This window comes from Armigeres subalbatus, chromosome 2 (assembly GCF_024139115.2).
Source record: "Armigeres subalbatus isolate Guangzhou_Male chromosome 2, GZ_Asu_2, whole genome shotgun sequence".
Taxonomy (NCBI): Eukaryota; Metazoa; Arthropoda; class Insecta; order Diptera; family Culicidae; genus Armigeres; species Armigeres subalbatus.
Window position 1 is genome coordinate 336922402 of NC_085140.1, and position 12367 is coordinate 336934768.

General features: G+C 35.9%; 1 protein-coding gene across 5 annotated transcripts in view; it reads left to right on the plus strand.

Moving 5' to 3' along the window:
- Positions 1-12367, plus strand: part of LOC134212811 (MAGUK p55 subfamily member 7) — a 67430-nt gene that overhangs the window by 41711 nt on the left and 13352 nt on the right. For all 5 annotated transcript variants that reach the window (XM_062691003.1, XM_062691002.1, XM_062691004.1 and 2 more), the window contains exons 3-5: positions 3980-4161; positions 4232-4327; positions 5865-5996. In XM_062691003.1, the coding sequence (XP_062546987.1) occupies positions 3980-4161; positions 4232-4327; positions 5865-5996 (410 nt within the window). The remainder of the gene's footprint in view (positions 1-3979; positions 4162-4231; positions 4328-5864; positions 5997-12367) is intronic.

The window sequence follows — 12367 nt, forward strand, 5'->3', positions numbered from 1 at the left end:
AAGATGGCTTACCGAAATTCTAGATGGTGGCCATATGGACCAATTATTTGACCTGAAACCATGCAAATGGGTGTATATCGATGGCTTGATGGGTAGATCTCGGAAATCAATGTTCAACGCCTTTTTGAAATCCAAGATGGCGGACCGAAATTCAAGACAGTGGCCATATGAACCAATTATTTGATCTGAAATCATGCAATATAGTCTATCAATCGGGTTTGATGAGTAGAACTCGAAAGTCAATGTTTGCCGTGATCTTGAAATCCAAGATGGTAGACCGAAATTCAAGATGGCAGCCATATGGATCAATTACACAGGATTTTGTTTTTACACGATTTTTTTTCGCTCGTATTTTTGATCGTTTGACTTCAATTTACCTCCAAAATCTTCGCAACATGTTTCAAAAAATCCAGAATAAATCAAAGAAAAATCACATGATGATTATCATGCGTTAAAAATTTAGGATAAGCGGAAAATAGAGAAAATGTAAATCGCGTAAAACAGAATCCAGTGTATTTGACTTAAAACCATGCAATATGGGTGAATATCGATCGGGTTTGAAGAGTAGAACTTGAAAATCGATTTTTGACGCCATTTTGAAATCCAAGATAGCGAAATTCAAGATGGCGGCAATATGGACCAATTATTTGACCTGAAACTATGCAATATGAGAGTCTATCGGGAGTTCGTTATCTATTGAGAGCGATTTCTGCAAAACTTGGGGTATGACAAAAAGGCCGAATGGTGGTGTAAAATTACTCAATTGCATGTAAAATAATGGTGAGCGCATGGTTGTCTTACCGGATTGAATGACAATCATACGGGTGAGGTGAAAAAATAGCAAATCGTTAAATTGAAATGAAAATTAAGGAATTTTGCTCATAACTAATATTGAATTGCAATGGTAGTATTCGTTCATAATTGTCCTACAAAATATTATACGAGTGATTTTATGAGTGAGATGATAATAAATTTAAATTTAACCAACATATTGACAATGTCACCAAGAAAATAGCCAAAATATACAGTTGTATACTAATCAATAATCTCTCCTCACTTGGATTTTAGATTTTAGCAAATCAGACACAAATATCGAGAAAATGATGAACTTTACTGTACACATAAAAAATCACTTTAATAAAGAACTAAAAAAAACAAATATCGAGATTGCAGCGTTTGCAGAATAAGATTATGCATTTGATTTTGAGATGTAACAGATTCCCTTCCTCGAGTTTTTTGTTGGGTGCTTTGCAGTGGCTCACAGTGAAGCTAAGAATTGTATTTTTAACAATGGTGTTTATTTTCAAAGTAAATAACAGATTACTGCCTCGATATTTCTCGGATACTTATTCAAAAGAACGTATGTGATTTTGTAAACAAAGATTCAAACGTTGATTTCTTCAATCTGATATGACTCCCACGCAAACCATCACCACAGACATGTAAAGGGAGACTCCAGCTACCTGTTCATGGTGTTGGTTTGCCAGTACCATCAGACTGGACAAATCGACGTTTGAATCTTTGTTTACAAATTCACATACGTCTTTTTGAATATGTACCCTAGATTTGTGTGATCGAATTGAAAGAGGAAGTGATATTCATAGATATAATACTAGGAACGCGGAAGATATAAGAACACCTTTCTTTTTGTATGAAGCTTCACAAAATTCTTTGTTTTTAAGGGTAATTATTATTTCAATTCGATGCCTACAAAAGATATTTTAGTTACAAGATAAAGATTGTCGCTGTCGTCGCTGTCCGAAACATATTTTGCTGGCGAGGATAGGGTACTAAACATCAATGAAGAAAAATACATACGATTTAACAGTTCGATACCCAAAATGTTTCGGACAGCAGAACAAAGGAAACCGAAGCGACAATGTTTATCATGTAACTAAAATATTGTTGCCTACACATATCAAACGTGCAACTACATTATCACAGTTCAGGACACTTTGTGTTTCACACGTAAAAGCTAGGCTGACCATACGTACCGTATTTAACGGACAGTCCGTTTTTAGACCTTTTCGTGCTGTCCTGTCGTAATCTGAAAAATCCTCAATTTGTCCCGTTTTTTCAATGATTCTACATTGATCATACATAGGGTGTTTTGCGTCTTTATTGGAAAGATTTACAGTTCTCGGCGAAAACCATTAAAAAAATGTGAGATGTTATGTTATTAGTGTTGCTCTTAAAATAATGCTACCTTTGCCGTTTTGTATATAATATTGATCGACTTTTCTTAAGGTTTTTAATAGTTACTGACAACAGGTACTTCTCAGAGAGATTTTTCATACAATCAATGATTTTTTCTGCTTATTCCGGAATTAGAAAAAGGCTAGATTTAAGGTCCCCACGTTACTTTAAGGCTAGTTCACACATCAGGAACTTGTCTGCAAATTTTGCTCCCATGGTGGTGAACGAGACTTATAGGATTCCGTTATAAAAAAAAATTAAAATTCGGCTCGATTTAAAATACCATCCGGCAGAAATCTCCGAGAGTCCGAGTTATAAACCAGGCTATAAATTGGTCTGGATGTTTTACATTTCCGCGACGAAATTGCATGAGTCCTGCTTTTTTGGTAGCACATGGGAAAAAATCAATTGACAAGATTCCCAAGGTGTGAGGCTACTTTTAGCGTCAATAAATTAATTTCGATCAAAAAGGACTTTGAAATGATTGTAGTTTATATAATATTTTCCACAACTAACTTAGAAGGTTAGTTAAAATTAGGCTCATTAATTTTATAATTTCCATAGCGCTTGAATTTTATCAAAATTATTTTTCACATGTCCCGTTTTGCAAGTGCGTTTGTCCCGTTTTTTCACCGAAATGATCTGGTCAGCCTAGTAAAAGCTGTCTTTTAAACAGCTTCTGAGTTGACTTTTTTAAACTCATTAATTAATGTATTTTGACGAAGCATGTTCTACGGATATTTTGTTCGCACAATTGTATTTTTTTATTGAGGCACATAAAAACTATTTTGTTGTCACCGAGGCGATGATGATGGATTTTGTATATATTGAGAGGTCTTGAGAAAACATGAAACGCGATTCTTGGTGGAAATCTGTGCGAAAGGTATCACATGTTTTGTATTTTTATATAAACTCGAAGTATCATTACCGATTCTTATAAGAATCTGTAGATGTAAACAACAGTTTTTTCCTAATTTACTTTTTTTGCTGTATAGTAATGAAAGTTATGTAATTCATATCTGTGATTGTTTTTGTTTTTTTGCAAATCTGATTGAATTGTTATTACATAAAATTCAATTAATTACCTTAAAGATAAATCGTCTAGCTCAAATCATTGTAGTGGTATGTGGCGAGACCATCATCATCATCATTGTTGAAACTGGTTCCAAACTTAATTTCCCAGCAGTGTTTTTATTGTAACAACTTGAAACTAAATAGTTTTTATTAGACATTAATCTTAACTTAATAAACTAAACTTACATAATACAGTTCTGGAATTCACTTCCCAGTTCAACTCAAGGCGGGTGCCTGCGTGCCTCGGTAAGATCTAAAATTCATTGTTTAGATAATCTGTTTCCAATTCAATTGATTTCTACTTACATCTAGCTTTTTATAAGTAAAATTAAACATAAAAATCTTGATAGCTCTTAACAATTCTCCACTGAACGCAATATATATGTTGTTTGTTTAAATTTAAGTTTCGTTTCGTTTTTTGATTTTGAGAAATTGACTGTGTGAAAAACGACCTCAGTGTTGGTACTTTTGAAACTGAAAAGCCATCATGGAAAACCACTTGGAATGAAAGAACGTTTATAACGCAAAACTATTCGAAAATTGGCATAATCCATACTTTAAAAAATACAATAACTACAGTAAATCCTGAAACATAACAGCTAAGGATATTCTCAGCCCGAATCGTGTAGATAAATTAAATGCAATTTTACGAAATGTAAATGTCCTCTATTGTTCACATTTATTTTCCATCTGTCTCGTTCTCTTGCAGTAATATCAAAGCTTATCACATCCCTCAAGGAAGCGGACAGTTTATCGGACGAACAGGATCTCGGCTTCCTGCAGAACTTGCTCCAATCCAAGGAACTCAACGCACTCGTCAACGTACACAGCAAAGTAGCCAAAATCAACAAGGATGACCGGATAGCACCGCTCCTGTCGGCATCCATGCAGGTCCGATCCGTTTCAGAGATTGTGGAATTCTAATTTTACCAAAACTCTGATATCCATCTGTCTACTGCAGGTACTGCTGGAAGTGCTGGAATTACTAGCGCCACGATGTCACATCTCGCCGCTGTGCAAGGAAATATTCCATCTGCTGCAGACGCCACATTTGCAGGTACGGACATAGAAAAGCCACCCCAAAATTTCCGTACATTAGGATTTGACCAAAATCAAGCAACAAGAAACATGCTTAATGTCCGTGAATTCCATATATTTATATTCCACGGGCGGTAAATTCTAACGAGCAAATGCGAAGCAGGACTGTGCCAAACATTTTCTCTGAAAACAAATAACCGTTGTGTACTCGCACCGACCTGGCTCGATTCCCGTGCCTTTCACTATGTAGAGGGGAATGGGATAAATTGCACCAATATGAGATATTTTAAAAATAAAATGGATGTTTTGTGGGTACTTGTGAGTGTATCTCTGAGATAAAAAAGCATCATGACGTATTATTGAACATTTGTTTACCCTTTTTATAACACCCATAGAATACATCGAATGTCATAAAAATCTAATTGACATATGCAATATGCATGCATGACATATATAGCGATATGCTTGAGTTTTATAAGAAGCGATTTTTAAGCCATCATAAATTAGAAGAGCATTTTTATAAGAGAAAAGTTAAAAATGCCTTTTAACCTCCGCTTCCAATGTATGGTATGTGAAGTGTGAGCATCTCGTCTCAACATGTATGCTGCGCACTAGATTTACTACTCGAATGCTGGTGAAACGAACGTCATGATGCATTCTTCCCATTGTGAAAACTGCAGCTTGCTTACCTAAAACTGGAAAAACAATATCGGACGCTTTGTTATCGTTCCATTATGCTCGGCCCTAGAAGGACCAAAGAGCAACAGGATCTCCCAATGCGGACATGAACTATTTTACAGCGTGTCCTTTACGTGCCATTTATTTATTCGACCGATGAATGCTTGCCTACTCGTGCGAGTTATTTCACTGGTACGACTGAGGAATGTTTACTGGGGACATGTGCTTTTATTTGATAATATATTTGGACACATAACATCACGAAGGTTGCCATATATTTATCAATCATTCGGCTTAACAGAGCTCATCAAATAGGTATATAACCAAGTTTAGTGAACCTTTTAAGTCAATTCCAATTCGTGCAATTTTAGTTCATATATAGGTACCAAATGTATTTTATTGTAAAGCTATATTTTAAAATTTCTTTCACATTGATCAACAAGCCCCAGACATGATGGCAAGCTCAACTGCCACTGTACATACGTGGTTGCATGTTCGACAGGAGTACATTCCTTCCCGTGGGATAAAAGTGCATGTATTTTTTTTCTGTCAAATACCTTCCTCCGAGCATGCAAATTCGAATCCGTTCCGACAGCATTCCTTCCACATAATTGAACTGTCGGATCATGCATCAATCGCATCCATGGCAGGACCATACCGATGGGTCTTGTTTTTTAATTGCACAGCGCAATCATTCCTCGAATTTTAATTGAAAATCTCCCGCGGCACGTGTTCCGAGTGTACAACTATACTGCCCGGTTGTTTGCCCGGTCAGGAAATCGAACCATGTCGAATATCCCATTTGGAAAATATGCTGAATCACGTTTTTTCTTTCGTTCCATTTCGTACGCACCGGATCCCGTATTGCGATCGGATAGAGTCTCCTGTTCGCACACGATGCCATCGCTCAAAAAGACTTCTACCCTCACCTGCCGGAAATTCCAGTCGAAGTGGATGAAGATGAGGAAACCATCAAAATCGTGCAGCTGGTTAAAAGTAACGAACCACTGGTAAGTAGGTACTTTGGTTGTTCCTTTCATTCATTGGAATGTAATTTTTGCTCACTTCTTTATAACGTGAAATATATTTCCGCTTAGATTTTTCCATTGCTTCCTTAAGTACCGTCAACTGGGGGGAAGATGATCATTTGATGTGTCAGTCAAAAGTGCAAAATTGTTTTATGAAACGGTAGTCAACAATATTCTCCGTTCAAGTTATGTTACCGCTAGGTAGAAATCCGAGTTTTTCGTTTATAAGCATGAAAATGTATTTTGTGGAAGAAAGAGAGAGATAGTCATAAACGACGCTATTTTCGTTTCAAATATTGACTTAGTCGACTTCTTTACGTAGTAAATTCAACATTCATACAAATAACCTAGTGTATTTTGACTACTAGGTCATAATGATTTTAGTAGAGCTTTCTTGATCAACTTCACCCCAAACCAGATTACTCAAAAAATGTGTGATATTTTAATTTATTTTAATAAATGCGAATGCATTCCAGAAAACTAAAGTTGTTGATTATTGCAACGTGTAGCAGTACATGTTTTGAAAATATTTGTTTCGATTTAAAATGTAAACACACATTGTTATTACATGTTTTGTCTTAAAAATGATCATCATCCCCCCAGTTGATGGTACTGATTTTTAAGTAGCTAACACTAAATCAACTATTGTTTTCTATGAGAGGAATTAAGTATATTTATGTATATAAGATTGAATTCCAAACTTCTTTGAGCAACCAAATGTGCATATTAAGTTCGATAATACCGGACAATAATTAAACAATGTATTGAAAAGTCCTACTTTTACAATACAAATTACAAAATTGAGTAACAAACAAATAACTTTTTACAAACAGTTATTATTATTTTATTGTAAATATTTGCTTTAATTATTTTCAATAATAGTCACCATTCAATAGCATGCATGAAGTTAATTTATCATTTATTTTCTTCTGTATATAAAAAATAGTTTTCATTACCTTTGAGGTAATATATCTCACGAATGGATGGACCGATTTCCATTTTTTTCAGTAATCCATTTGTCGTGAGATCACCTGTGTTTGTTTTATTATTTTTTTAAAATTATTTGTTGAATCTTCAACTTAAGTTGTACACATAAAAACTTATACTGAATAAACAATCATCTGCCTGTAAGTGGACTTACTTATGCGAAAAACATGAACGACACTGGTTTTGTTGAATGCATGGCAGCACATAGTCCATGGTTCGTTGAAGCTGTAGTTGGTGCGACAGGTGGAGTGCCAAAAAAGCGAGTATTGTCGTAGACGTCATTGGGGAGCGTGGAAGTTCAATTGGCTTAGAAGAGCCCTGCATTCAATATCCCCGTTCAGCAGTCCAAACACAAAGAGCCGTTGTAGTAGTTTTCTCCTAGCTGCCAACGATTAAAGGGAAATAAGCCGCTTCCTTTCTTCATAGGGCGGCAAGCTGGTGTGAAGTCATTCCAGGGCAGCACACGTAGAGCTAATCTAATGAAATTCCGTTGGATAGCTTCTATTCCATTATTTTCTACGACGTGGTATGGTGCCCATACAACAAAAGCATATTCAAGAAGGCAATATATAGATTTGAGATCATCCAAATTTTCCTTGAGTTCAGAAGTTGTGATCTACAGCCACGACACAAGCTTTTTTCGTCACTAAAAGCATGTATTAAACAATGCCCATAACATATTCCAGAAGATCAAGAGACATGGTCAGATGGTTTTGGTATATCCTAGGTCATCCAAACTGTCCTTGAGTTCAGAACTTGCGATCTACAGCCACGACTTTAGCTTTTTTCGTCTCTAGAAAATTGGATATGTATTCAACCATGTCCATAATATATTCCAGAAGATCGAAAGACATACGTAATAAGATGGTTTTGATATATCCTGGGACATCCTTGAGTTTAGAATATGCGATCTACATTAACGATACTAAGTTTTTTTTTAATAGACACAATAGATATACATTCCAACCTCCAGTCGATGTTCTATGACTTGAAATCGATTCATGAAAGCAAGTTATGCCATATTTTATTTGAACACGTACCAAACTTTGTGTAAGGAAAAAACTACATCCAACTGTTGATCGCAAGTTACAATCTCAAGAATAGTTTGGATTACTCAGACTATCTCAGAACAATGTAGCAGATTTTTTTATCTTCCAATAGATGTGATAAACAGGTTTGAACATATTTCTAGTGACAAGAAACGCCTTTTGGTAGCAGTAGACCTGCAGTCCCTAACTCAAGTACAGTTTTGGTGACCTACAATCTATCCAAACAATCAAGCGATACATACAAGAAAAATAACTTACAGGAGATGTGATGGAAATGGTTCAACACGTATCAAAACTTTGAGTAGCGGAAAACGCTACAATCACAACTGTTGATCGCAAGTCCCGAACTCAAAACAAGTTTGGATAATCTTTTGGTCTTACAGGTGATGTTATGCACATTGTTGGACACACATCAAAATTTTAAGCAACGCAAGATGCCTTCAAATCAATTGTAGTCCTTAAATGTTTAGATAATGCAGAAAATATCAAAACTATCTTAAGGTGTATATTGACCTCCCAGAAGCTGTAATTCACATGATTAAGGTGAATCGCATTGGAGTCAATTAAAAATCTACATAGCGCTTTAAAGGGCACATAACTCGAAAAGTAAACGACAGGCAAAAGCGGAAAGTAGTTTTTCACCTTTGCTCACTTGCAGCATACACGAAAAATGGTTTACAGATGTGCTAACCGCCTAAATATTCACATTTGTGCGAGCAAAAACGCGAGGTGAGGGATAGCACGGCCATTGTGCCTGCCATTTTTGGACGCCGCCGTAACTCACCTTAAATACATTTAGAAGTTCCGAGTGACAAAAGAGCTACTTTCGCAGCTGTAGATTTCATGTCTATTAATCAAGGATAGTTTGGATGCAAGAACCCAAAGAATATCCCAAAACTACCTTACGATATCTGCTGACGACCTAAGAGATGTAATGGATATAATTGAATGCATATTGAAGCTTTGAGTACTGAAACAAGATTCCCTTGCAGTCGATAGATCCCAAGTCTCGACCTCAAGGACATTTTGGATTAACCAGAATATCTCAAAGCTATCTTGCGATAACGGTTGACCTCCCAGGAGGTGTATTGGATATAAATGAATACATATTGAATATTTGAATATTGAAAAAAGGATTTTCTTGCATATGTAGATCCCAAACTCTATGAGATTTTGGAATACTCAGAATATCTCAAAACTATTATATGATATCTGTTTACCTCCCAGGAGGTACATGAATGCATATTGAAGTGTTGAGTACTGCAAAAACAATTTCATGCAGCTGTGAATCTCAAGTCCTGAACTTAAGGACAATTTGGATAATGCAAAATATCACAAAACTATATGACTATACCTATTGATCTCTCAAAAGATGTATCCATAATTGAATGCATATTGAATCTTTGAGTACTGAAAAAAAGTTATTCTTGCAGATGTAGATCTCATGTCTCGAACTCAAGGACATTTTGGATTACTCAAAATATCTCAAAACTATAGGGACCCTCCTTGGCCGTGCGGTAAGACGCGCGGCTACAAAGCAAGACCATGCTGAGGATGGCTGGGTTCGATTCCCGGTGCCTGTCTAGGCAATTTTCGGAATTTGGAAATTGTCTCAGCTTCCCTGGGCATAAAAGTATCATCGTGATAGCCTCATGATATACGAATGTTACCATTTGGTAACCTGGCTTAGAAACCTCGCAGCTAAAAACTGTGGAAGTGCTTAATGAACACTAAGCTGCGAGGCGGCTCTATCCCAGTGTGGGTATGTAATGGCAATAAGAAGAAGAGGCGTTTACCCGGTGTGATAATTATCAAATCTATAGAATAGTTTTAGGGAATTTCGTGGACTTTCCGGAGATCCTCTTGGATTTCAAGAGATTTTTTCGGACATCCGCAGATATGAAACTTTCTATGACTATTCAGGCAGCATCACATTCCCAGAGTTTATAAAACATTTACAAGAAACTTGATCTTCAAACATTTCAAACAAATATTTTGAGCTTCTAGTGAAATGTCTTCACTTGTCATTATACGAGTTATGACAAGTGATCTTTACGAACTTCCAGAATTAATTATGGATTTCTGTAAGTTTTATATAAAACTAGTCGAACCTGCCCGATCCTAGGATAGGATGAGACAACTCAATTGAGACTGCCTTGTTGTTTTGTAGTCGGTTGCTCTGACGAGGTGGTCGCCAGTGCTGCCAAAAAAATTTGGTACAAAATCTTCCAAATATCATGTATCAAAACTTGATGTTTTTTCTTTCCGCTCCATCCATTATTTATGTAAGAGAAGCAAAAGACTAACAGAGAGAAGTTTCCGCCAATGTTGATATGACTTGGAGATCGAAAATGACAGAAAGGTGAATCGTAATGCTTTAAATCAACAATTTTAAAGTTTTACAACCCTGTAGAATAATTTATATGGCGTTTGCAGCTCAATATAAATTTATTTTTCAACAAAAAACTGAAACTCAAACATATACGTATTTTGCTTAATATCAACTTTACAAACCTGCAACACGGCCAAACTAACAACATCCTGCCCTACGAAAAATGCGCCGCCACCAATCGAAGCAATCGATTGTCATTTTCAACCAATCAGCAACTGGTACGATTGTGACAGCAAATCGGTATGATTTTTACTGACTACTTGGCACATCCTATCCTAGGCTCAACCTTGCTCGAGTTGTTTTGTTTTTCAACCTTAAGGTCACTCCTCACGGAATTCAAGTTTCAAAGCAACGCATTATTTCACGCATGCTGCAACGCAGCAGAGCTAAATCAATAAAATGACAGTTGTGCGCCGCCTCCGTACCGAGTGGTGTGCCCCCGAAAACGCGAGCACTTTGAAACTTGGATCCCGCGAGGAGTGTCCTTAAGACAGTCAATCGTTTAGCTGATTGCAGCGTCGCCCTCTAGATCGATTTCAGTTCAAGCTTGATGGTTTTCTTCGAAACTCATAAAAACCGTAGGGTAAATGATATATTTTGGACAAGCCTGAGCTTCTTCGATCAATTTTAGATAATGTATAGGAAATTTTTGATCGAAAGTATGATCATTGCATACTTTTACCTCAACTCTAGTGGCTCCTAATGAGAATTCACAAATCAACTATTATTTATCTTTAAAATTACCTAAAATGTAAAGCTTTCTACCGAAGTGCCTGCTGGACACCAGTATGCAGGAGAACATGCATTATAGAACACTTCGTAACATGCACCTGAAACATGTTTAAATTGGTTCAAACGGCAATCTTGAGGTCTTGCGGCCAAAGTTTGATTTTAATTGATTACTAACAAATTCCAATCGCTTAACATGAACTTGAGACGGATGAAAAAGGAGTGACCAAAATGAAGTTATGTTTTTATGCATCAGACATTTATTGGTCACCCCATGTACAGTACATGAATGAACCATTAATTGCCAACTTTCAGGCTGTTTTCAATGATATCGATAAGATTACGAAACAATGTTAATTTCTGGTTTAATCTATGTCAGTTAAGTAAATAAATGCATTTAAATGAATGTGGATACGTGTAGGTAAGTCATACCATTGAGATCTGTAGGTGGCCATTTTTAAATTAGGAGAAAATGACTCCAAAATATATGCATTTTCCATGTCGAAATTATATATTTGATGTCCAAAAGAAAATATTTCAGTTCGCAGTATATCACAGTTTACACCTAGTAAACGTAATTTACTCAAAAATTGGGCAATGGAGATACATGACTAATCATAGGTTATGTATTTGGATGAAACTAGTGGTTTTCAATTGTTTTATACTATTCAATCTCGATATATTTTCTAATGAATGTCCTGCGCTTATCCAAAATACATAATTTACCCTAGTATTGACGTAGGACTTACGTCTTTCTTTACTATACTGGGTGTCATTTAGATTTTTGGAGATCGAGAGCGTTACGCTGAAAGGGAAGATTTCAAACGTTACTAGCGCCTTTATTTTTCGATGGATTTTTAAGATTCATATATCAATCGACTCGGACACTCTCCAGCAATTTTCCAACTTCATGAAACTTAAGATTTTCAACGATAAACTATTGAAAATTTTAGTAGTAGTAGTAAAATTCTTCTTTATTTACACATTTTTGTTCTACAATTATTTTGACATGTACAGTGATCGGCCGGCTTGGCCTCCAACTTCAATTTTAATTATTATTATTATTATTATTCTATGTTTCTACTTAACTTTTAAAATATAATATATCATGACGGCCTTTAGGAGGCGCTAGTGTGTAATTTGATAACCTAACTACTATGTACACAAATATTTACAATGAAAATTTGATAACCTAG